At 41.4% G+C, this 27,113-nt stretch overlaps 1 protein-coding gene across 4 annotated transcripts in view; it reads left to right on the plus strand.

Moving 5' to 3' along the window:
• Positions 1–25,772, plus strand: part of ttc26 (tetratricopeptide repeat domain 26) — a 91,540-nt gene extending 65,768 nt beyond the window's left edge. For 3 of the 4 annotated variants that reach the window (XM_043679964.1, XM_043679966.1, XM_043679965.1), the window contains 7 exons: positions 934–997; positions 3,704–3,792; positions 9,663–9,746; positions 12,046–12,115; positions 14,376–14,482; positions 17,806–17,939; positions 24,391–25,772. In XM_043679964.1, the coding sequence (XP_043535899.1) occupies positions 934–997; positions 3,704–3,792; positions 9,663–9,746; positions 12,046–12,115; positions 14,376–14,482; positions 17,806–17,939; positions 24,391–24,502 (660 nt within the window). In that variant the 3' untranslated portion in view covers positions 24,503–25,772. Of the gene's footprint in view, positions 1–933; positions 998–3,703; positions 3,793–3,836; positions 3,923–9,662; positions 9,747–12,045; positions 12,116–14,375; positions 14,483–17,805; positions 17,940–24,390 lie in introns of those variants that run through there. The other variant, XM_043679967.1, reaches the window with a different exon arrangement.
• Positions 25,773–27,113: the final 1,341 nt, after the last annotated feature.

Consider the following 27,113-nt stretch of genomic DNA (forward strand, 5'->3'; position numbering starts at 1 on the left):
CTCTCACTCTCACTCACTCTCTCTCTCTTTCACTCTCACTCTTTCACTCTCTCTCACTCCTGTTCGTTAGGCTGGTCCCAGAGGAGAACCAATACAGAATAGTCAATGATTTATGAGAACTAAACTCACTCTCACTCACTCTCTCTCTCTTTCACTCTCACTCTTTCACTCTCTCTCACTCCTGTTCGTTAGGCTGGTCCCAGAGGAGAACCAATACAGAATAGTCAATGATTTATGAGAACTAAACTTGTGTAATACTTCTTCAGATTACTTTCAGCAGTATGGTGTGTAAATATCAGCAAACACCTATGTGGAACAGATTTCGCATAGGAACAGGATTCAGCCTTGAATCTGTTCAGTTACGTCATCGCCGATCTAAATTCCATTCTTACATCTTTAGTCAATGTCCTTTGATATATTTATATAATAAAAATCTTATCAATTTCAGCCTTCTAAATTCCAGTTGTTCTTGTCCATTCACAGCCTTTTGTGCAGTGTTCCAGATTTCAACTACTCGTTGCTTCATGCTTTCACTCCTGAATGGCCTTGACCTCTTACCTCCATTCCCTTGCTTCTTCCTTACGCTGTTCAATGTTCAAATGTAATTTCAACATGTTGGGTGATTTATTTTGCCCTGTAAACATTTCAAATCAAGAAAAAATTCAGTGACAATCAGAAAAGGTTGAGGATTTGTTTCATACCCACCTATGTGTTAAAGATTTGAAGAGGCCTCCTGTGCTCAGTTTGGCTGATTTTGATTGTGCCTGTCCTGACAGCGAGGAAGGAGGAAACCTATAAGGGCACTGATCTGTTTTTTATGTTGCCAACTTTGTTCAGCATCACCAGACCTTTAGGGAAATGTGATTTAGTGTTTGACAAATGCCTATGCACAAAAGTGCACATGACTATGTCTTTCTCTTTGACTTCCCACAGAGGGAGCACCTGAAGATTGCACAACAATATTTCCAGCTGGTCGGAGGCTCTGCCAGTGAATGTGGTATGTATGTGAGTCTTAAACCAGGACGCTTCATTTAAGTGTAATGTGTACTGAATACTTTGACAGAACATGAGGACCTCTGTATTGAAGTGCAACCTCCAGAAGAAGGGTCAATGGACTCAAAATGTTAACTCTGTTTTCTTTTCGCAGCTGCTACTAGACCTGCTGAGTCTCTCCAGCAATTTCTGTTTTGTTTTGTTTGCAGTCTCCATTATTTTGGCAGAGTGAAGGTTATATCCCCTTACCTCACCCATTGCAGAATGGAAGTTGGAGGATAAACAAAACCTCAATCTGTAGTTTTAGAAAATGGAATTCAGAAGTGTATTAACTTGCTCTCCTGCTAAGCAGCAGGACTGAGATTGAACAAAGAACAAAGAACCTTACAGCACAGGAACAGGCCCTTCAGCCCTCCAAGCTGAACAGATCCTCTCTCTAAATCTGTCACCTATTTTCTTCGGATCTGTATCCCTAAGCTCCCTGCCCATTCATGTATCTGTCTAGATACATCTTAAATTACACTATCGTTCCTGTCCCCACCACTAACGCATTCCAGGCACCCACCATCCTCTGCATGAAGAACTTTCCCTGTATATCTCCCCTAAATTTTTCCCCTCTCACTTTGAACTCATGGCCCGTAGAAATTGAGTCCTCCACTCTGGGAAACGTTTCTTGCTATCCACCCTGTCTACACTTCTCATGATTTTGGAGAGCTCAATCAGGTCTCCCCTCAAAATCCTCCTTTCCATTGAAAATAATTCTAATCTACTCAACCTCACGTCACAACTAGCACCCTCCATACCAGGCAACATCCTGGTGAACCTTCTCTACATCTTTTCTAAAGCATCCACATCCTTTTTGTAATTTGGAGACCAGAACTGTACACAGTATTCCAAAAGTGGCCGAACCAAAGTCTTATACAACTGTAACATGACCTGCCAACTCTTGTACTCAATACCCCATCCGATGAAGGAAACCACACCATATGCCTTCTTGATCACTCTACTGATCTGCATTGACACCTTCAGGGAACAATGGGCCTAAACACCCAGATCTCTCTGTACACCAATTTTCCCCAGGACTTTTCCATTTACTGTATAGTTTGCTCTTGAATTGCATCTCCCAAAATGCATCACCTCACATTTGTCTGGATTGAACTCCACCTGCCATTTCTCTGCCCAACTCCCCAATCTAACTGTATTCTGCTATTTTCTCCAACAGTACTCTTCACTATCTGCTCCTCCACCAATCTTAGTGTCATCTGCAAACTTGCTAATGAGGCAACCTACACCTTCCTCTAAATCATTTATGTATATCACAAACAACAGTGGCAAGAGACAGCATCAGACTGCAGCATCCGTATAAGAGGAAAAGGGATCGTACTATTTAACATTGAATCAAGAACGTAAGAAAAGGAGCAGATGTAATCCATATGGCCCACTGAGCCTGTTTCTCCATTTAATAGGATCATGGTTGACCTTAATTGTGATCATGACTTAAACTCTACACTTCTGTCCACTCCCCAAATTCCTTACTTTTCTGAGATCAGATATTTGTCTACCGCTTCCTTAAATATATTCATTGATGTACCCACAACTATCTAGAGTAAAGAAATAGAAAGCATTACAAAATTCTTTTTGAAGTAATTTCTCTTCACCCCAGTCCTAAATAATTATCTTATCCTTGGTCTGTGCCTCCATGTTTAAAATTCTCAGACCAGCAAAAACAATCTGTCAGCGTCTACCCTTCAGAATCTTGGATGCTTCAATGAGATCACCTAAATGCAAGGCATATTGGCTCAATTTACACAGCATCTCATGTTATGGGCCAGACCAAACCCCCTTCAAATATATCAAGAAGATAGTCTAGACCCTGACTTTTAACTTGTTTAAATGCAGGTGTAAGGTGCTGTGCTCCATATTGAATTTGATTGTTTACATTATAACTTTAACTTTGATAGTAAACTTAACAGAATAATATATAACTCAACTACTGACAGCACCTGTTCCAATATAGTAACATCCCATAAACACATCTTTGCAAAAGCAAAGTCAGTAAAATCGATTGTCTCACATGTGATTCCGGCAGCAGGCAGGGAACCCGAGCAAGCTTTTACCTATAACAGAAACGTAAAGCTTTCCCAGTCAGCATCAAAGCCCCAACAACTACTGAAAACTAAACTAAAACCCGGTTCTGTGGCAGCCTGACTCCATCCATTCAAGCTGCTTTAATTGTTCCGACCTTTAAAAAAAACACTCCAAAGCCACACTTGGCTTGGAACAGACCGCTCTGCACCTCTGTCTCAACCTCTCTTCACTTAAAAAAACCCCTCACCAGTGGACAAGCTCTCATCAAAGAGACCAACTTAGTGAACAGTTATGTTTCTTGTTGGCCAGCTTTGAATGGCATTGATAGTGTGGTGCCTGGTTTTCCAGAGCATGATGTCAATGTACTAATGAAAGAAGACCTCAAGTAATGAGCAGCTTTGTACCTGTATCGCCACAGTTCCCCATGTCAGTTTACTGGTTATCTTCAGTCAGCAAAGCATGCTGAGGCCAGTATGCTCAGGTATACTCAAACAAAGGTTTCCTTGTTATGTGAAAGAGATTTTAAAGCCAGGGAATTAGCTTTTACACCTAGCTGGACCATAGTTCAGCTTTGCGTGTGCTGTATTCTTAATTCTTTATAAAACTCCCATCTTATTTTCAGATACCATCCCTGGACGTCAGTGTATGGCCTCCTGTTTTTTTCTACTGAAGCAGTTTGAGGATGTTTTGATCTATTTAAACTCTGTCAAGGTCAGTCGTGTTTTTTTTTGTTGCTATTGTCTCCATTCTTCCAGATTCTCTCACCTCCTCCATATGGCCATGTATTGAGAGGATAGTCAAGTGATGGAGGAGGAGGAAACTGCTGTTGTGATTATGTTACTGGACTAATATCCCAGCAACCTGGATTAATTATCCATGGAAAAGAAATGTAAATTCCATCACGACAGGTTGAGTATTTGAATTTATTTTAACTAGTAAAAGTGATCATAAGCTATTGGATTGTGGTTCAAAACTGATGATTCACTGTTGCCTTACCCTGTCTGGCCTATATGTGTCTACAATCCCACACCAGCATAGCTAGCTTTATACAGACTCTCTGAAGTGAAGGACTTGCATTTACATTGTGGCTTTAGTAACCATAGGACACTTCAAATCTTTTACAGCCAGTGGGATATTTTCAAAGTGTAATATAGGAAATATACAACCACTTTATGCCCATCATTCTCTTATAAACGAGAATCTTCTGACCAGCTAAACTGCTTTCAGTGAACTTGGTTTAGGGGTAAACATCAGCTGTGACACCAAGGATAACACCTCTTCTTCTTCAAAATTGTTATCACTGCAATTTTGATTTTCCTTCTGGTAGAAAGACAGGATGTCAGTTAATGACTTATCCAGAAGAAGAGAAACCAATGTAGCTCTGCCTCAGTACTACACTGGAGTGTCAGCCTTGAATGGGACTTGAATCAACAACCTCATAATTGAGGAGAGGGTGCTTTCCATGGATTCTTGGGTCATGCCTTTTTCATAGAAAGCCATTCCTCTTTCAAATTGCTACCAGTGGTTCAAAAGGAAGATTTGTCACTACCTTTTGAAAGGCAACTTGACTAATGACCCCCAAATCCCAAGAGTGACTTATTTTTCCCCTCCCAGATTGAAACCTCTGTTTTGTGGTTGGGCAAAATGTTTATACAGATAAGGGGAGTCTGAAACTGTATGCAGTTATGTGCACACTGATTGAGGTCGTATCATAGTGGAATTTAATAAATAGAAAATTTAAGGCTATAAACTTAGCAGATGGAATATAATGTTGGAAAATGTGAGTATGTGCACTTTGGCAAGAAGATACAAGAGCTGCATATTAATTTAAATGCAGACTGCAGTAGAGGAATTTGTGAGTCCTTGTGCATAAATTTAGGAAAAGCTAGAATCCAAGTTTGGCCAGTAATAAGGAATGCAAATGGAATGTTAGCCTTTACTTCAAATGGAACTGGAGGATAAAAATAGAAAGGTCTTATGAAAACTATAGAAAGTCATGGTCAAATCACACTTACAATACTGTGGATGGTTTTCCTTCTCGAAGGGATCTTGTACTGAAATTGGATTCAGTCCAGAGACCGATCAATAGGTTAATTCTTGGCATGGAGGGATTTTCTTATGAGGAGAGGTTGCGTAGTTTTGGCTTGCACTCATCAGCATTTAGAAAAATGGGAGGTGACCTTATTGAAACATATAAGATTCTTAAAGGACTTGGCAGGCTATAAGCAGACAGATTGCTCTCTTGTGAGAGAGTCTAGGATCAGAGGGCATAATCTCAGAGTAAGCTCATTTCGACATGTAACCCAGATCAGGAAGAAGTTCTTCTCTGTGGAATTCTTTACTTCAGAGGGCTCTCACGACTGTGATGTTAAGAATATTCCAAAGCTGACATAGACTGATTTATAATCAGTAAGGGAATCATGGCAAAAAAGCAGGAAAATGGAGTTGACGATTACCAGATCATACATTAGATTAGATTAGATTACATACAGTGTGGAAACAGGCCCTTCGGCCCAACAAGTCCACACCGCCCCGCCGAAGCGCAACCCACCCATATCTCTACATCTACCCCTTACCTAACACTACGGGCAATTTAGCATGGCCAATTCACCTGACCTGCACATCTTTGGACTGTGGGAGGAAATCAGTAAGGGAATCATGGCAAAAAAGCAGGAAAATGGAGTTGATGATTACCAGATCATACATGATCTCGTTATTCGCAGAATGGATTCAGTGGACCAAATGGCCTATTGTTGCTCCTGTGTCTTATGATTGTAGAATTTCTTCAGGCAGCAGTGCTAACCACTGTGCCACCGTGCCGCCCACATACATGATCTCATTATTCGCAGAATGGATTCAGTGGACCAAATGGCCTATTGTTGCTCCTGTGTCTTATGATTGTAGAATTTCTTCTTTCTGGAGTTGGTACCAGCTGCTTACGGACTCATTTTCAACAGCAAGTGAAGTCAGAGGCTATTCTGGATTAAATCTGACCAATGTATAAGCTACAATCTACTTTTTTTAGTACCTTTAGTGTAGTAAAGCTTTTTAAGACACTTCACGGGAGTGATATTAATGTCTAAGACTGAGACATATAGGAAACATTAAACATGGTCAAAATCTTCACAAACAAAATAGATTGCAAAGAGCGTGTTAAGTGAGGAGTCAGAAATAGAAGAAAATTAGGGAGAAAATAGCACCTAGGTAACTGAAGGAACACCCTCCCGTAGTGGACCATTGAACATTGGGGATACGCAAGAGACAAAATTGAAGATGCACAGAGATCTCCGCTATCTTGAGTATAGGACCAGTGAATGTGTGGCAGCCATCGTGGTATTATTAGAATTGAGATATTTATAGAAATGAGTAAAATGAATAGGCGATCAAAGATCTGAGTCAAATATTGTGGTGCTGGAAAAGCACAACAGGTCAGGCAGCATCCAACAAGCAGGAGAGTCAGCGTTTCGGGCATAAGCCCTTCATCAGAAATGGAGATGGGGACTGACAGATAAATAGGAGGGTGGGTTTGGGGTGAAAGTAGCTGGGAAGGTGATAGGGAGGTGCAGGTGGGGTCTGATGGTGATATGTCTGAGGGGAGGGTGGAGCGGATAGGTGGGAAGGAAGATGGACAGGTAGACCAGGTCAGACGGTAGTGCCAAGTTGGAGGGTTAGATCTGGGTGAGGTGGGGGGATGGGAGGTGAGGAAACTGGTGAAGTTGACATTAATACCATGTGGTTGGAGGGTCCCAAGGCAGAAGATGAGGCATTCTCCCTCCTGGCATCGGATGACTTTTGGATTTGGTGGTGGAGAAGGCCCAGGACTTATATGTTCTTGGTGGAGTGGGAGGGAGAGTTCAAGTGGTCGGCCACAGGGCAGTGGGATTGTTGGTGCGTGTGTGCCAGCGATGTTCCCTGAAACGTTCTGTGAGTTGGCATCCTGTCTCCCCAATGTAGAGACCACATCGAGAGCAATGGATACAGTGGATGAGGTGTTTAGATGATCAGGAAATCTCTGCCAGATGTAAAAAGATCCTTTGAAAACTTGAACAGTGATGAGGGGGGAGGTTTTGGGGCAGGTTTTACACATCTTGCAGCAGCAAGAGAAGGTGCTGGGAATAGAATGTGGGTTGGTGGGGGATGTGGACCTAACGAGGGAGTCATGGAGGGAATGGTCTCCGTAAAATACAGATAGGATGGGGAGGAAAATATATCTCTAGTGGTGAGGTCTGATTGTAGCTGGCGGAAATTGGCAGAGGATAATGCGTTGTATCCCGAGATTAGTGAGGTGGAAGGTGAAGTCTGGGGCGTTCTATCCTTGTTGCGGTTGGAGGAATGGGGTTCAAGCGCAGAGGTATCAAAAGTGGAGGATATACGCTGAAGGGCATTGTTGACCACGTGGGAGGGGAAATTGCAGTTTCTTTAAATAGGAGGCCACCTGGGATATCCTGGAGTGAAACTGCTCCTCCTGGGAGCAGATATGGCAGAGGCGGAGAAATTAGGAGTAAGAGATTACAAAATACAGTCTTCATGGAGATTCAAATTTAGCTTGAAGGTTTAGATTGACTAAAACCAAATTAGGTTTTTAGATCTGATAAGATTTAGAGAAAATGTAGAGCCCTCCAAAATAATCCATTTCAATAGTTTAAATCAGGAGAAACTGTTTCCAATGACAGAATATTGGCAGATGCTTCTTTTTAACCACAAAATAGAAATTTAAATGCATTGACAAAAGAACCAAAAGTGACATGCAAGTTCTGTATTTTGTTCTGGAACGAATTCCTTTTATTCATTCATTGGGTAAAGGCAGTGCTCGATGCTTTATTGCCCGTTCCAGAGGACAGTTCAGAGTCAACCATATTGCTGTAGGTCTGGAGTCACATATATGCCTGATCAGGTAAGAATGGCAGTTTGTTTCCCTAAAGGACATCAGCGAAGTACATGCATTTTCCAACAATCTGCAATGGATTCATGGTCATCATTAAGACTCGTAATTCCAGATTTTTATTAAATTCAAATTCCGTCATCTGCAACTGATTGCCCTTGAAAAATAATGTTGCCATCTTGAATGCCGCTATTGTGTAGCAATATACAGAGGAACATCAACTTTCCGAAGGACACAGTCAGGGAGTATTTAGTTCGGTTAATTGACTTCCAGATAATTGAATGCTGGTTAACATAGTTTAGCCAAGCATCGGGACCTTGCAATATTGCTGGATAATTGCATGCTGGATAATCAAGGTTCCTCTGTATAGGACCTTTCACAACCATAGGACATCCCAAAGTATTTTGCAGTTATTGAATTACTTTTAAATGCAGTTACTGCTGTAATGTAGGAATAATAAATAAAATTCATGGTTTGGTGTATCCTATTAAGATTGGTTTGAGGTTATCTTTCCTCTCTATTCCTTCCTTTCTGAAGTAATGCATCACCAGCTAGAAGCATCATTCAGCTGAGTGGTAAGTTTCATCAGATCATAGCAGCAATTTGCTGTGCCATTGAGCACAGTTCCTTCTGAGTAATTAGTGACGAACAAGATTTATAGGTTGCTTGATCAAAAACTAATACCAGTCTTTCTTGGAGATGTTTTCCTTTCATATTGGAAATGATTGTGAATATGCCTTGCTCTGTATCCTCCAGTTTTCATATTGTGCGTAAAGGGACTGCAGTCTTCACAAGCTATGTTATGAATTGGGATAGGTCCTAACTGATAATGGGCTCACAACAGTGATAAAATGTTCTGATTGCACTTAAATGGTAGCACTTGTTGCCAATAACCTGAATTTCAATTTGGAATGAGGCTTTATTTCCACTCTATCAATCCATAATTTAAACCTCTAAATTTACAGAGTCTGAAAGATCAAAGTGGGGAACAAGCCCTGGACTTTTTCCCACAACAGTAGACTACCATCTCTCTGAGAATGAGGAGCAGCTGTTAACAGATGCACTCTTTGACACATTGGCATGTTTGCATAGAATAGGACTGAACAGTAGACCATCATGGTATAGCACAGATTAGATTAGATTACCTACAGTGTGGAAACAGGCTCTTCAGCCCAACAAGTCCACACCGATCCACCAAAGAGAAACCCACCCCTGACTAATCCACCTAACACTAAGGGCAATTTAACGTGGCCAATTCACCTAACCTGCACATCTCTGGACTGTGGGAGGAAACTGGAGCACCCGGAGGAAACCCACACAGACACAGGGAAAATGTGCAAACACTACACAGACAGTTGCCCGAGGCGGTGAAGGAAGGAAGATATTCCTCCTCTCCACAAGCAGATGGATGGGCAAAGGGAAAATCAACATTAACCATGCAGATCTTGTGAAACTGGCTTGGGAGGACAGCACTCATGCAATAGGTGTGATGAAAGAAAGATCTGAAGATAAAAGAAAATAGCATGTTCAAAAAATACATTGAGTGTTTTGCAGGATGAGGGGGAAGATTTAATCTCTTCAGCCACCTGATTTTCAATAGCATTTGTTCTGTAAACAGAAAACTGGGTTCACTTTGTCTTAGTTGTGGTGTTATATTAAGAGCCTGCACAATATGACCCACTCTCTTTTTTTTAAACAGAGTTACTTCTATAATGATGACCTCTTTAACTTCAACTATGCACAGGCAAAAGCAGCTGTTGGCAACTTCAAAGAGGCTGAGGAGGTAAGTCATTCAGGAACTTGAGCTGCAATCTGGCTTTGTAATTTGGGTTACAATTCTAGAGATTCCACAGACCTCCCTTTAGAGTTGCTGGGATCTCTTTGGGAGGATGAATGTATTACAAGTATTCTAAATCCACACTAAACCACATTAGCAATAATCATGCTATTAACAAGGAAAAATAAATGGGCTTCCCTGTGCAATATGTTTCTCTGAACAACATGCCCTATTGGTTCAGGGCATATATAACTGATCAGTATGCTAAATTTAGCTTTAATGATTCTTTGACACCAATGGGACACCTTTCTTCCATCACCACTGACTGGGGACTCACACTACCATCAAAAACACTTTGAAACAGCTAGATAAGCAAGAGGATCATTTTGGGCAAGTCTGTGAGCTCCAACATAAATGATAGGAACCTGAGAAGCTACAGCACAGATATCACTGCTTCCTGAGAATTAAAGACTAGCCTGAAGAGAGTGATTCTTATTGCTTTCTCCTCAGGCAGGGCAGTTACTTAAAAACTAGTCCTGTTCCACAGCTCCTAGAGTTGTTTATAGAAATTGTGTATTTTTTTCATAAAAACTTAGAGAGGTTCTCCTGAATATATTCCTTTTCAGAAAAATGAGCAGTAAATTACAACTCAAATGGGGGGAATGCTCTCGATTCATTGGTGTCATAGCAAGCACAAAAAATATTATTATTGCTGGAGGTCATCATCTCAGTTCCAAGATTTCGGTGCTAGGGATTCTTAGGCGATATGATCATTGAAAATGCCCATTTACTATTTTACTCCTGTGTTTACAAAATACTTGTGTCTTTTGATTGAGACATTGAATTCTTGTTGAATTGGTTAATTGAATCCTGCATCTTTGCTTCAGACACTCTTCCTGGCAAACGTGCTCCAGCTTTTGATCAAGATTTTTCAAAAAATTACTTCCCAGCATCAATATATATCAGCAGAACTTTGAGCTTCGGTACAGATGTAAAAAAGGGTAATCCTTAGAATGACTGTCCCTAAAATATTCAGCCCTGTTTTACTTTCCACTGATTTGTATGCAGGGGAGCTGACCAGATAATGTGTGGGACTCCAACTCCACCTGCTCCCATTTGTTCTCCTTCCTCATTGATGTCCCCTGTTTAAACTCTCTCTGGGCTTGGAGATTTGAAGTGCGCTGTTGCCTGAATGGTAAATGAATACCAAATCAAGAGCAGTAAATTCTGTCACAGTTAGCAACTTGAGGAAGTAGTGGAAACAGCGATTTAAACCAGGTTCCTCCATGATGGTAGAAGTTTGGATTTTCTTCTTTGGGTTGTTCATTCTGTATACCGTGAAGAAAATGGCTGATTCTCACTAATCTTCTTCTCTTGAAGGCATTGATTGCTAAACTTGAACCAACCCCAGCATCAATTTGCATTGATATGGTGTCTTTAAAGTGGTAAAGTATCCTCAAACAATTGACAGGAGTATAAATCACTGGCACTGAGCCAGATCAGATCAGGAGACATTAGGGCAGGTTACCAAAATCTTTGTAAAACAACTACCATCATTGATTAACAAAATTGTCAACTTGTATTTTTACAGCACCTTTAATAACAATTGCTATAAATTCTGTGTCTTACAATTGTGTACTCCACAACCACCTGATGAAGGAGCAGCGCTCTGAAAGCTAGTGCTTCCAATTAAATATATTGTACTATAACCTGGTGTGTGTGATTTTTAACTTTATAGCAATTGTGTTTGTATTGCATAAGCCATGATATAGGTTCAGAATTTTTTTTTAAATTCCTTTTATGTTCAACCCTTTGTTCAGTTTGAACCATTCAAATTGAACCATCACTTTTCCATGGTATTTTGTTCTTGCTGAACTGAGGAAGCTGTAGGTTGCTTTTGACCTCAAGTATCTGGCTGGAGAAGTTGGGGTTTTGTTTCCCTTTTCACTTTCTCGTTTTGAATCAGTTTATGTCATTGTTTCCTTTAGCATTTTACTCAGCTGGTATTCTTCATTGTGATAATTAAATATTTTGACCATGAAACAAATCACATTTGAACTCTGACATTCACACATGAGCTTTCCAGAAAGAATCACTGGATAGCGACTGAATGTTCTGACAGTAGTTGTTCTTGCTGCTCCTTAGATGAGCACAGTGAGTCCAAGTGTACCCTTACTGCATGAGATGACTCAACACAGGTCACCCACTGAACCTGGAACCTTGCCATTGTGCATGGCTTGATACACAGAATTTACTAATACAGCATTTCTTCTCTCTGAACTTCGTACTTCTTTAAAATTAATAGGTTTTTCAGCTGATTCAGAGTGAGAAGCTGAAGAATGACTACATTTACCTCAGCTGGCTAGCCCGTTGCTGTAAGTAGAGCTCCATGACTACAAAAACAAAACCTTTTACATATTGAAATACTTAAATGAAAACAAAAAAAAATGTTGCAAATACCCAGAAGTTCTGGCAGCATGTATGGAGATAAACAGAGTTGACATGTCAGATTGATTAGTGATGAAGGGTCATTGATCTGAAATAATAACTGTTTCTCTCCACAGATACTTCCTGACCTGCTGAGTATTTACAATTTTTTTTGTATTTATTTTGAAGCTCCATAATATGGGCAGCACGGTGGTACAGTGGTTAGCACTGCTGCCTCACAGTGCCAGAGACCCGGGTTCATTTCCCGCCTCAGGCAACTGTCTATGTGGAGTTTGCACATTCTCCCCGTATCTGCATGGGTTTCCTCCGGGTGCTCCGGTTTCCTCCCACAGTCCAAAAATGTACAGGTTAGGTGAATTGGCCATGCTAAATTGCCCGTAGTGTTAAGTGAAAGGGTAATTATAGGAGAATGGGTCTGGGTGGGTTGCTGTTCGGAGGGTCGGTGTGGACTTGTTGGGCCGAAGGGCCTGTTTCCACACTGTAAGTAATCTAATCTAAACTGTTTGAAAAGTGCAGTCATTTTGAAGAATTGCACTGCCTTCATATCTCTCTAGTGTTGGTTACTTTTGCCTTCATTTATCAATAGTGAACTTTTATTTGGTCAGTTCCTGACTGAGCCAAAACTAAAACTTGCTCGGTAATAACGGGTGTTTCGGCGTACAAAACAATGCAGCCTTGATACATGTTTATGCAGGTTGAACTTTTGTTGAGCATCCTTTTTAATATTAGAACATAGAATTTTACAGTGCAGAACAGGCCCTTCGGTCCTCGATGTTGCACCGACCCTGTGAACTAATCTAAGCCCATCCCCCAACACTATCCCATCATCATCCATGTGCTTATCCAAGGATCATTTAAATGTCCCTAATGTGGCTGAATTAAACTACAATGGCAGGCAGGGCATTCCACGACCGTACCATTCTCTGAGTAAAGAACCTGACTCTGACATCTGTCTTAAATCTATCACCCCTTAATTTGTAGCTGTTCCCCCTCATACAAGCTGATGTCATCGTCCTCAGAAAGAGACATTCACTGTCTACCCTATCCAATCCCCTAATCATCTTGTATGTCTCTATCATACCTCCAGTGAGAACAGATCCAAGTCTCTCAGCCTTTCCTCATAAGACCTTCCCTCCAGGCCAGGCAACATCCTGGTAAATCTCCTCTGCACTTTTTCGAATACTTCCACATCCTTCCTATTGTTGAATATCCTTTAATATTCTGATTTGCGTACAAATTGATTTGCAACCAGACTCTGGAACAAAATCTGTTTGCAACCCAGGGACTGCCTGTAGTCAAGTGGTACAATTGAGAGAGAGCTCATAGCACTCTCTCAGTGAGAACTTCTAGGGAACGACTCCATCCAGAGCAGGAGGCTGAATGCTGTCTTCCCTAGTCGAGAGATGCATATAGTGAATTTTAGAGGTCGCAAAATGCCCTTACCTAACTTCGCTTTGATCTCTCTGGTCTCTGTGATTCAGCAGACTCAAACCAAAAGTTTGAGACATTTCCCCTTTGTTGGGGCAAGTTGCTCATCAAATGCCCCGAACTGCTAATCAGTGCCTTCAGTGATATGCTAATAGCAAATATTCCCAGTATGTTCCCTACTCACAAGCAGGTTGAAAATTGCCTTCTAACTGGCACCTTTCTGCATCCTCTCAATCAGCTCTTCTGTGAGTATGATGCAGGGGACAGAAAGAAGCTCCTTGTGTCATCTTGAAGTCTGTCTTACAAGTTGTCAAAACATGAGTGATTCAAAGGGGAGATGCAGAAGAAGATTGAATAAATAGCAGTCTCACAGGGTTAGCAAGGGCATAATGGACTGAATAGTGCTTTCTCTACTGCAGAGGTGATGTGATCTTAGATTAGAACCATATTGTGAAACATTGACCAGAGTCTGAAGTTTTATGTTTATGTTACCCTTATAAGGAAGGGTCAAGTGACAATGACTGACTAAATAGATCTAAGTGATCCCTTGTTCCTCTGTGCATTTGTGATATTAAATTTGAATACACTCAAAATCACTGAGGATAGTTTTGGAGGAAATTCTTTGTCACATGAGGATTATCTCATTTATGCAGTAAATTTAATGTTCCAATCCCCACTTTGCCAATTTTCGTGTTTGTTTAAAGTCCTGGTGCTGAGTGCATGTCAAAAGTTGCCACTATGTTTTTTCTACCTTCACAGATATCATGAACAAGAAGCCCCGCCTGGCATGGGAGCTTTATTTGAAGATGGAGACATCAGGAGAATCCTTCAGTCTATTGCAGCTCTTGGCTAATGACTGCTACAAGGTAACTGTGACAGGCTCTAAGGAACAATTAGTGCTCAATGGATTCTAGTAATAAGCAGTTCAAATTTACTTTTGCAAAACTTCCAGAAATTCAAAACTGAATTTTGATATTTGCTTGGGTGTGCCCTACTCTTATAGATATTTTATCAATCTACAGACAAACATGCACACATGATATTGATGTCTCTTTGCACCGCACCCATCCAACCAAATAAACTTCACATTCAACCTGCACTAATGCCATTGATCTCTGCTTGAGTTTTGACCCCTTTCTTCTAAGACCTGGTACTTCTAAAATATAGCCACGCATGCCATTGTTGCCTGTAACTAGCCCTTGATGTGACCTGTGACACTCCTGCACTGCCAAAGAGCCATTAACAATAGGTGGAAACTTGTGATCTATACTCACTGAGATGAAATTATTTCCACTGTTGGATTATACTGGGGAATAAAGTGTCACTGCACCCTCAGGACATTCCTCCTCTCTAAATGTCCCCCCAGAAATAGCAGTTCTGTCATGTGCTTGACCTGGGTGAGAGAATAAAAGGAGATCAGCAATTTTCTCCCATTCAGATGGGATCTACAGATTCGGATGCTGTTTGGATTGAGGTACGTACAGTGGAGAACACAGAAGCACTACATCCTATGCTCACCTGTAGCTCCTCATAGTTGGTCATTAAGCTACTCACTTCTTGTAACTGAACTCCTGTCTCACCAGCTACAACCAAGCATCTGTTGAGGTACCCTGCAAATTCTAGAAACTACCTCCTTCATGGGCAGCAGGATTGGGACCCTGCTAATCTTGGAGGTGGAAATGTGAAAGAGTGATGTTTGTCACCCGATATGCCTATTCAGCTTGTGTGGTAGCTGCTTGTAACTGCTGTTTTGCAAGGATCATAAGTGACAAGCTTATGCCCTTTGACAAAGCCATTATTCCTATCCAATGGGAGAATGTAGCCTCAACCCATTTCTAACTATGTGATGAGCCCTCCCACACCAGCAGCCATACTCCTGCCTCACCCACTTTCTAGTTGCTGTCTTTGGGGAACTGAAGTGTGGTACTTACCTGTTGAGTGGAGAAAGCCATTGATTTACTTGAGGCAGTGTTACCACTTTCGCTGGATGACTGCAAATTTGTTGACCTTCTCTGTCCAGATTTCCTTGGTTAGGCAGAGAGGTCTTCTGCTGTCCTTGGGGAAGAAGACCTCGTGTCTTACCTAATTAGCCTGGAGTAGCACATGGATGCTCATCACTGAATTGTGAGGCCACCCAAAATCTACTTACTGCTGTGTCAACAAGAGCATCTTTCTGCCAAAGTTCTGCATCCTCCTGGACTGAAAAGCCATAGACTTCTTGTTGGGTTGAAGGATGCAGCTTATGTGATCTGAAGCTGTTTATTGGTGCCTTTAAATTGGAACACTCTATCAACTGACCCCATAAGACTGTAAAATATAGGAGCAGAATCAGGCTTTTTGGCCCTTGGATCTGCCTCGCAATTCAATCATAACTGATATGTTTCTCAACCCCATTCTCCTGCTCAGGTAGTGGTTGTGGATTTGGAAAGTGCTGTCGTTGAAGCCTTGGTGAATTTCTCCAGTACATCTCTAGATGGTATTCAATGCTGTTATAGTTCATCGCAGTGGAGACAGTGAATGATTGAAGATGTATTGCCAATGAGAGGGGCTGCTTTGTCCTGGATGATGTCAAGCTTCTTGAATGTTGTTGATAAGTTTCTAGACAATGGAAACCCCCTAGGATGTTGATGAGAGAGGATTCAGAAAGGTGATGGTTAGATCATCTCTTATTGGAGATGCTCATTGCCTGACACTTAAGTAATGTTTCTTGCCACTTGATAGCCAAAGCCTCGATATTGTCTCAGTGTCCACTGTATTTGGAAATGGACTTCTTTAGAATTTGAGGAGTCACAAATAGTATAAACATTCTGCAGCCATCAATGAACATCCCCAGTTCTCACCTTATGGAGAGAACATCACTGCTGAAACAGCAGAAGATGGTTGGGTTTTGGGCCTAAGGAAACTTCTACAGAGACGTCTTGGAGCTGAGATGAGTGATCTTCAACTGCCACAACTGTATTCCTTTGTGCTAGATATAACTCCAAACAGTGAAGAGGTTTCTGTTGACTCTACTTTTGCTATATATGCGCACACGCACCGCACCACCTCGCCCCCAAATGAGGACCAAGGCTGTAGCCGTGCAGACTGTACTGTTAAGCCAGTGGTGCTTGATACAATTGCAGAAGGGAAATGCCATCACTTTATTCATGATCAAGAGTAAATTGATGGTGTGGTAACAGGCTTGATCTGTCCAGCTTTAGTATACAGGTATTTGACATTTCCATATTGTTGGATAAATGCTAATATTGAACTATAGTGGAATACCTTTGGATGCGAATATGGCAAGTTCTGGAACACACTTCTCAAGCATTATTGCCAGATAGTTATCAGGTTCATAGCTTTCGTGATATCCAATGCCTTCAGCTGTTCCTTGATATCCTATAGAGTGAATTGAATTAGCTGGAGACTGACACCAATGATGCTGAGATGGATCATTTTCACTCAGCACTTCCAGCTGGCAATTATGACAAATGCTTCAGCGTTATCTTTTGTACTGATGTGTTAGGCTCCTCCATTATTAAAGATGGGGATATTTGTGGGGTCACCTCCTCCAATGAGTTGTTTAATAGCATATCACAATTCATAGCTTGATGTGGCAGGATTGCAGTGCCTAAGCAGATCTGATCCGTGGATTGTGGAATGGCTTAGTCCTGTCTATCACTTGCTGCTTATGCTGTTTGCTTCCTTTCATTGTAAGACTCTCTTTGTACAATCAACATTGCCATCAGTTAATGCTCCTCCACTTTATTCACGCAAAAATTGTTTAAATTTTGATCATCTCTTGATCTACATTTTAATACATTGAGGACAGTGTGAGTCCCAACACCCAGCACTGACACAGCCTTGATACTGAGAGCATGTCCAACGGCAATACTGATTGCATGTCCTGTTCCTGATGTTGGTTTTCATTGACTAGAGAAATAATCTGGAATTGCAGCCACATACAGGATATTAGACTGGGTGAACACTCGTTTGGTGTATAAAAACTAGCAGGGACATATGGGCCAAATAGATTATTTCTGTACTGTGGGTCCCATGCAAATTCTCTTCCCTTTGTCATTTAAAAAAAAATTCAATCCTGACAGATTTAGTGAAGGTGACAAGCTTCAAAAAATAAATGTATTTTGTTAAATCAAATTTAAACTGGTGAATTCGATAGACTTCAGCTGTAATATCGTTTTCCTTTCAGATGGGACAATTCTACTATGCTGCAAAAGCTTTTGATGTGCTTGAGCGCCTGGATCCAAATCCGGAGTACTGGGAAGGAAAACGTGGTGCATGTGTTGGGATTTTTCAAATGATTTTAGCGGGCCGGGAACCAAAGTGAGTAACTCCAGGAACAAGGTTCATTTCAAACACTTACATATTTGTGTGTTAGAAACTAACAGAGCTGTAGAAACTGCTCTATGTTTTGCAGAAGGCTTCCTGCCATGTAAATAATGATTGACAGGTTTGTAACACCTAGGCTGATCACATGGTGTCAATTGTCCATTATAAACGTGGCTGTTTACAATGATTGTGAAATCCTCTAGTGTGCTCTAAATTCTTGCTGCCTATCAGGTTATTATCCACTCATACAACACAGGAATTCAGCTGGTATATTGTGTCTGTAATAGCCATTTAAAAGAGTTACCCAATTAATCCCACCCCTTATGCATGTTTCTGCAAAATTCTTAATATATGCAGTGCCTCTCTTTGAAAGTTAATATTGGGTGTGTTTCCACCTACTTTTCAAGTAATCCGCTGGATTAAAATATTCCTTTTTTTCATCCCCCCGCCCCTTTGTTGATCCCTTCACTCCCAAAATGTTCCTCCAAAAACGTATCACTTAGGACTTAGGATTGGGAAAGGAATTCTCTTGCGTTTTTCTCTGTTTTTATTTTTCTGTCTCCCAGGACATTGCATAACTGTAAGAGCTGATGGCTGAGAGTGAGATGTACAGAGTAAGAAGTGCTTAATTATAATGCCAGAGCCATCATGAGTTTGCACCAGGCTTGATGGAGCCATCATTTTTGTACATGTTCAAAGTGGAATTTTCCAGCATACCTCAGTGCTAACCCATCTGTTTGGCAAGATGGGTTTCTCTGGGAGAATTAACTCCTTCCCATGTAAGGTTTTTCTTGCTGACTCCTGCTCAGGAAAGCTTGGATCAGGCAATCAGTGGAGTGGGAAATTTGCTTGCAGGCGCTCTCACTCTGGCACTAATTCTTTTTATCACTGACCATCAGTGTTCTCTTTGTGACAGCTAAAAATACTGAATCTCTAGATTATATTTGATCTGTCATGTGTCTGCCTATTTCAAAAGCCTTTGACCTCCTGAAATTTGCTGTTATCCTACTCATTAATCCAATCTTTGCTGATACTTCAGTGAAGTGCCAAGGAGTGCTGTATTATTAGAGTTGCTATTTTTTGGATGAAAAGTTGAACCAGTATTTCATCATCTTTCTGGGATCAATGTAAAATATCCTCATGCATTCTTTTGCCCCTCCTTTATTCCTTCTCAGCTTCCCTCTTGATTCTTGACACTTATGAATCATGAGCTTCCTTTTGAATTTTGAATTTTAACCCTGATTTCTTTAGTCATCCATGAAATTCAAGCTTTGATGCCTTTCCTTTCCCACTCAAAGCATGTAGTTAGTCTCGGCACCACTTCCTTGCCTCCCATTGCTCAACTGTATTGCTTTTTATGTAATAGTCTTTTTAAGTCAGTGCCAATGATAATATCTGGTTTGGTGACTTCTCACAGTTGCAAGCAGCCTGTGATGCAACTGAGTTAATAACAGTAAGTGGTTAGTTGCTGTCATGACACAACATGGGAGGCCCACTGCTGCTTTAAGCAGAACCAGAGTTACACATTTGGGAGGAGTCCAGTAATAATCATTCTAATTATCATTTTTAAGACAAAAGAAGACTCAAAATGGACTCAAAATATTAATTCTGTTTCTCTTTCCACATATACTGTGAGACCTGCTGAGCTTCTCCAGCACTTTGTCTTTTTATTAAATCCAATCTGTTCAGAAGTGAGCAGTTTTTTAAAAAAGTCTCTCGAAATTAAGTTCCTAATGGATAAAGATGAAAAGTACTATTTTGACTCTTAGTAACTTATCTACCTCATGCATTCACTCTATCACTTCTCAGACAGATTGTTCAACACATTTATTCCCTTTTATCTGAATGTGCTCCTTCTGTTAACTAATGTAGGTCTCCTTGACACTGCTTTATACTCTGACCTTCCTGTGATTTGGATGAGAGTTAAGGGTAGAACAGATGGTGGGTGAATCTCTTTCTCATAGCAGTTATTCTGCTGCAACTTGTTTGCCTGGGGCAGTGAATGCAGGCAATGTTGTTATGCCATCAGTACACCAGAGTTGTGGTATGGTACATTTATTGTCTTCTTCAAACCACCAAGGGCTGGGAAAGGAATTCTCTTGCGTTTTTCTCTGTTTTTATTTTTCTGTCTCCCAGGACATTGCATAGCTGTAAGAGCTGATGGCTGAGAGTGAGATGTACAGAGTAAGAAGTACTTAATTATAATGCCAGAGCCATCATAAGTTTGCACCAGGCTCGATGGAGCCATCATTTTTGTACATGTTCAAAGTGGAATTTTCCAGCATACCTCAGTGCTAACCCATCTGTTTGGCAAGATGGGTTTCTCTGGGAGATTTAACTCCTTCCCACGTAAGGTTTTTCTTGCTGACTCCTGTTCAAAGTGGAATTTTCTGGCAACAGGTCTTGCCCAGCACAGCTCAGTGCTAACCCATCTGTTTGGCTGGATGGTTTCTCTGAGAGATTTAACTCCTTCCCACGTCAGGTTTTTCTTGCTGACTCCTGCTCAGGAAAGCTTGGATCAGGCAGTCAGTGGAGTGGGAAATTCGCTTGCAGGCGCTCCCAATCTGACACTCAATCTTTTTATCACTGACCATCAGTGTTCTCTTTGTGACAGATAAAACTACTGAATGTTTGGCTGAAGCTCGAACTGTATGTTCCTTCCCATGATTCTTTGCTAGCAGTGGATTTTGTTTTTGCTGTACTTCTTGAAGCTTGGCACAGGCATTGGCTAAACACCAAACCCATGCCATTCCCTCCAAATGAAGCGATGGCAAGCAAAGTAAAAGTCAGGCTAGCTTTCTTGTAATCTCCCAGCAGCCAATTATAGAGCAAGAATGGTGGGGCAGCAGATTGTCTGCATGAGCATCCACCTCTGGTATGATGACCTGTCAAGGAAGCTCCAACAAAGGAAATAAAGTGCAAAGTAACACAAGATTTATTATAGTGTACCTGACAGCTCAGTCAATTCATCCAATGAGTTGCAGACCCATTTAAACAGAGTAATACCGGGGTAAATCTCTTGGATTGAGCAATTTCAATTATGGAGAGATACCGGAGAAGATGGGATTGCTTTATCTTGGGACAAAGAAAATCAAGGTGAGATTTAATAGGTGTTTGAAATTTTGAGGAGTTTTGAGCGGGAAGGTCAGAGTGAGATGCCAAGGATCTAAAATAATTGGCAAAAGGAACAGATGGAAGATGAGATTATATTTTTTAAAATACAGCAACTTGTTAAAATCTGTAATGTTCTGTCAGAAGGTTGAGGTAGCAGAATCTATAGTAACTTTGTAAAAGTTTCTTTTCCACTTTTTTTTAAAGAGTTGTGGGGAAGTAAAGCTAATTTGAAAGGTCTTTTAAAGGACCATCAACAGACATGCTGGGCTGAATGACTTCATCCGTGTTATTGTCTATGATATAACATTTTGGGTTGATGTAATTAGAATCATAAAATCCCTACAGTGTGGAAACAGGCCCTTCGGCCCAACAAGCCCACACCAACGTCCGAAGAGTAATCCACCGAGACCCATTCCCCTACATTTACCCCTGACTACTGCAACAAACCTACAGATCCGTGAACACTATGGGCAATTTAGCATGGCCAATTCACGTGATCTTTGGATAGTGGGAGGAAACTGGAGCCCCTGGAGGAAGCCCATGCAGACACAGGGAGAATGTGCAAACTCCACACACACAGTTACTCGAGGCTGGAATTGAACCCTGCTTCCGGGTACTGTGAGGCAATAGTGCTAACCACTGAGCCACCATGCTGCCCCAATTTGGTTTCAATCAAGGTAGTAATAGGCTACTGCAATTAATCTCAGCATTTCAGGCTGGTGTGAGGGAGGTGGGCAATCATCCAGACTGTCACTCTGGAACACTATCTGATTTCTTATGAATTACATGCAAGTCAGGCAACCAGTCAACCAAGCAGAACGGGGAATGTATCAGGCAAAGAGGGAGCAGAGCAACACTAATCTTTTTCAGGATAATATCAATGATATAATGAAGGCAGCTTTTGTTGGGGCATGAGCCACCTCTCCGGTGTAATATATGAAGATGCTCGATTGAGTTGGGATATTGGTCGGCATGGACAGATTGGACCGAAGGGTCTGTTTCTGTGCTGTACATCTCTATGTTCACAGCATTTTGAAAGTAGATTCTTGAGAATGTTATCCAGGACACAGAACCTTAGATTGAGCACACCAAGCGCAAGGCCAAAATGGCTTGGATGAGGTATATGCATTGAAGTACCAGTGGCAGAACATGTATTGTTTGGTGATTGTTTTTTTACAAAAGAACATAGAGGTCAAAGTATGAGGCACAGGTAGCCTGTTCACTGTCTTGCCCTATAAATTGCCTTGTCAGTTAGAACAATTACTGGAAAGTCTCAAAAAATAAATGAAACTGGATTGACCAGTTGGTATTGACAGAGGCAGTAGAAATAACAACTCAAACATAGCCCGGTCAACTCTGCAAAGTCCTCTTTAGTAATATTGGGGATTAGTGCTAATATTGGGAAAGCTGTCTCGGAGACGAACAACAACAGTCTCATTGTCTGTAAGGTATGACTCCCAAGAGTGTGATTGTGTCCCAGACACTGCCATTACCATCCCTGCTTATATCCTGTCCCAATGGCATGACAGACATTAGATGGAAGTGTGGTATATAGACAGGATGGAGTTGCTCTAGCTATCCTTATCAATGACTTCTAACCCCATGAGGTCTCATGGCATCAGGTCAAACTTGTCAAGTAAACTTCCTGCTGATTACCATGTTCTATCTCCCAGGCCGATGAATCAATATTCTTCATGTTGAACAGTATCTAGAGGAAGCCATGAGGGTGGCAAGAATGCAGACTCCCCTGGTTTGGGGATTTTAATGTCCACCATCAAGAGTAGCTCAGTAGCAGCACGACTGAACAGACTTGTTCAGTTCCAAAGGACATTGCTGGATTTGCAGCAGGTGGTGAGGGAACCAACAAGGGACAAATGATATCTGGTGAGCCAGTGGAAATCTGGGAATATTCTTCACTGTTTGGAGTCATACTTGGCGCAAAGGAAGATGATTGTGATTGTTGGAGTTTAGTCATCTCCATTCCTGGATATACCTGTATGAGTTTCTCAGGGTAATGTCCTTGGCCAAACCAGTGACCATTCTGCCATAATAAAGTCAGCTGTGGGGATGTTTGATGATGATTTTGCAATTCCTCAGATACTGAGGCAGTCCTCGTTAAAATTAGGATAGTAAGTATCCAGGCTCGGGCTGAAAAGTGGCATATAACAGTTGTGCCACACAAGTGCAAGGCAATGACCACTTCTAACAAGAGAAAATCCAACCATCATCTCTTAACATTCGATGGTATTACCATCACTGCGACACGGTCAACATCCTGGGGTTACCATCGTCCAGAAATTGAACTGGATGAGCCATATAAATGCTGTGGCTAACAGAGCAGACCAGAGGCCAGGAATCCTGTACAAGTAACTCACCACCGGAGTCCCCAAATCCTGTCCAGCATCTATAAGGCGCAAGTTCAGAGTGAGGTAGATGCTCTCCACTTGCCTGGATAAGAATAACTCCAACAACACTTGAAGCTTGACACCATCTAAGAACGAGCACTTGTTTGATTGGCACCGATCCAGAAACATCCGTCCATCACCAATATTTAGTAGTAGCTATGTTGAAATTTGACTAAGCTTCTTAGACAGCACCTTCCAAACCCTTGAGCACTTTCATTTGGAAGGACAAGGACATGAGGTACATTGGAACACCACCAACTGTAAGTTCCTATCCAAGCCACTAATCACCCTTGCTTGGAAGTATATCGCCTTTCTTCCAGTATTGCTGGGTCACAATCCTGAAACTCACTCCCTAATGGCATTGTTGGCCTGTCTTCAATACATAGAGTGCAGTGCTTCAAGAAAGCAGCACAGCACTACCGCCTCAAGGGAAATTTGGGATGAGCAATAAATACACAACCAACAATGCACACATCCCAAGGATAACTTTTTAAGAATAAGGTAAAGTCTACTTGGGCAAAGTACCAGTAGATTTCCATTTGTTACAACAATTGCAGCAGCAAGTTACATCCATGTAGCAGTTTTACAATAATAAAATATCCAAGGATGCAAAATTCAACATCAAACCAAATAAAGTCATATTATAAGCTAATGACCAAAGAGAATCTCTTTAAGGAATAAAGAGAGGTGAGGTTCATAGAGAAAATTCCAGAGTTAAAGGCCCAGGCAGTTGTAGGCATGGAGCGATTAAAATTGGGGACTGTCAAGAAATCAGATTTATAGAGCTAGATAGATACTTTGGGGGTTAGCCAGTAGCCATTCTTGCCCTCCTCTGCAGTGGAAGAGATTAGCACAGAACAATGGAGGGATGGTATGTGTTCTTTTTCATGACCAGACCTCACTAAATTATTGTGCTTCTTTACTAGGGACACCATGAGAGAAGTTCTCCATCTTCTTCGGAATACTGGGAATCCTCAGGTGGAATACATAATCCGAACCTTAAAGAAATGGGCCAAAGACAATCGGGTATCTGTTTAAAGGCCCAGAGCAAAAGGACCAAAAAATGGAGTGTGGGCCAGAAGGAGCTGCTGCCTTCTTCATGGTGGGCTCGGTTTCTCTCACTGACGTGTGAGTAGTTATTGCACAGCCCCAACACACAGCTGTCTGGATGTGCAGTGATGCAATGCAGCATTCCATGGAAGATGCCTATTGCTCTCTGACTGATTGCAGTTAACGATCTACCAAAATTAAAACCGCATGTTTAATGCACTTTCAATTCCCTTTGTGACTTTGCTGCTCTCGGTGAATAAAGACTTTTTCGAGAGCTTCCATGTCTGCATGTTGAATTATACAGGTATCTACTGCATACTGACCACTATTATTATATTATTCTCTGCATCCAGTTATCTGAACAGGACACAGGGCAAAAGTGGCTTCATAAATTACAAAATCCCCTTAAACTTCTATTGCGGAAGCTATGCTTCCCCCACTTCACATGAGTATGCAATAGTAACAATCAAAGAAAATAACTGCAGTTTCAAATGACCTATTGCTCTGCTGTCCTGCAACTTTTGTCACAAAATTGCTTGCTTCTTTGTTTATTTGGTTGGGTTTAAGCTCACTTACATGATGAGTAAATCTATGGATTAATAGCAAACATGCCCCAACAATGATCCCATCATATGGAAACCAGATGTAGTTTACCCACATGTAGAATTCCTGCCAGGAGCAGTGCTAGGCAGTGGTGATGGTTTCTCTCCCCTCCCCCCAGTCCAGAAAGAATAAAGTGTCAGGCAATCCACATGCTGTGGGCAGACTTCCAGTTAGAGAGCAGCAGCAGAAGCCAGACAGGGGAGCAGGTTGACACTCAGAACTGTGGAATAAGAAATGCAGTGGGGGAATAAGAAATGCAGTGGGGGAGCAAAGCAAGGCAGCACATTTAAATTTGCTAACCTGTGTCCTACACTGTACAATTTTATCAGATGTAAATTGATCAGGCTCAACTGTGATGCCCCACTCCTTGGTGGAATAAGCTATACAGACTCACCATCAAGTTCATGTTTGTAAAGAACAATTATTTGCATGAGGTGTCTCGTCCTGTGCTTTTGGGACCAAAATCTAACACCAGGCTATGGCTCAAGGTGAACCTTTATACATAAAAATTGTTTAAAACAATATTTACTGGTTAATATCAATATACAGTTTGGTTATTGGCATTCTGTATCCTTGTCTGTTTTTGCATAATTCTTGTATAATTAGCATACTTGTACATTTTCTTGTGTAAATAAAGCATTTACTTTCAACACTCTCCTTTTGCCAAACATGGGTATGTTTCATTCTGAGTGGATCTGCTCCTGCAGTTAGATCCCAGTGGAGTGGAGCAGCAGTTACTTTTCCCCCTCTTCCACCGCTCAGCTACCTCTCAATCTCTCTACCTCAAGTACAATTGATTAAATGTGTTTACTCACCCATTGAAAGGGGATGTAGAATGCTTTTTTAAAAATGTACTTAATGAGGAAAGGCTGTTGCTCTGAGATGAGAGAAGCACCAGACATGTCTGAACAGCACTTTTCAGTTCAGCGTCAACTGTATGCTTAATGGAACAGAAAAAGATGACCAGCAAGTGTTGATTTTTTGAGGGTCTCTGATCATAATAACTTAATATAGACAGTCAACAACTTGTAGCAATTTTTCAGCTAATTAATTGAATTAGCAGTAGTTTAGATATGACACATCAGTGAATTAGACTAAAAAGGTATACGACCTGACACATTGAAAGTTTCACCAATCCCGAAGCTGTTCTGTAGAATGGAAAAGCATGGATGGCAGTTTTGAAGTTGTAGAGCATTCATCCCTGACTTTTTTTTAATTAGATTTCCTACAGTGTGGAAACAGACCCTTCGGCCCAACAAAAGTCACACTGACCCCCCCCGAAGAGCAACCCACCCAGACCCATTTCCCTCTGACTAACGCACCTAAAACTATGGGCAATTTAGCATGGCCAATTCACTTGACCTGCACATCTTTGGACTGTGGGAGGAAACCCACGAAGACACGGGGAGAATGTGCAAACTCCACACAGACAGTCGCCCGAGATTAGAATCGAACCTAGGTCCCTGGTGCTGTGAGGCAGCAGTGCTAACCACTGAGCCACTGTGCTGCCCCAAATCATGCTGTTTCTGGTGGTATCAGTCTTTGTTCTTCTTTCTTGCTGGTTTAAGGGACCTCCTGGTCTTTTCCCAAGAAGATAGTGGCTTGTTTCCCCTCTTTCTCCTCTCCCTAACATCTAGATATTTTTAATCCACTGTTTGGATATGAAGTGACACACTGTAAATCAGTGGAAGCTGGAATTTAACCCTGAAACGTGTGAGGTGATGCACTGTGGAACAAGACAAGGGAGTACTCAATGAATAGGAGGACACAAAGGTTAATATGGTGGTTAAGAAGAACATTTGTTTTTATTAGCAGAGGCATAAATTATTAGGTAGCCACGATGTGGAGGTGCCAGTATTGGACTGGGGTGGACAAAGTCAGAAGTCACACTACACCAGGTTCTAGTCCAACAGGTTTATTTGAAATCACAAGCTTTAAGAGTGTAGCCCTTTTATCAGACACCCGGCGAAGAGGCTACACTCCAAAAGCTTGTGAT

This window comes from Chiloscyllium plagiosum, chromosome 39, assembly GCF_004010195.1.
Source record: "Chiloscyllium plagiosum isolate BGI_BamShark_2017 chromosome 39, ASM401019v2, whole genome shotgun sequence".
Taxonomy (NCBI): Eukaryota; Metazoa; Chordata; class Chondrichthyes; order Orectolobiformes; family Hemiscylliidae; genus Chiloscyllium; species Chiloscyllium plagiosum.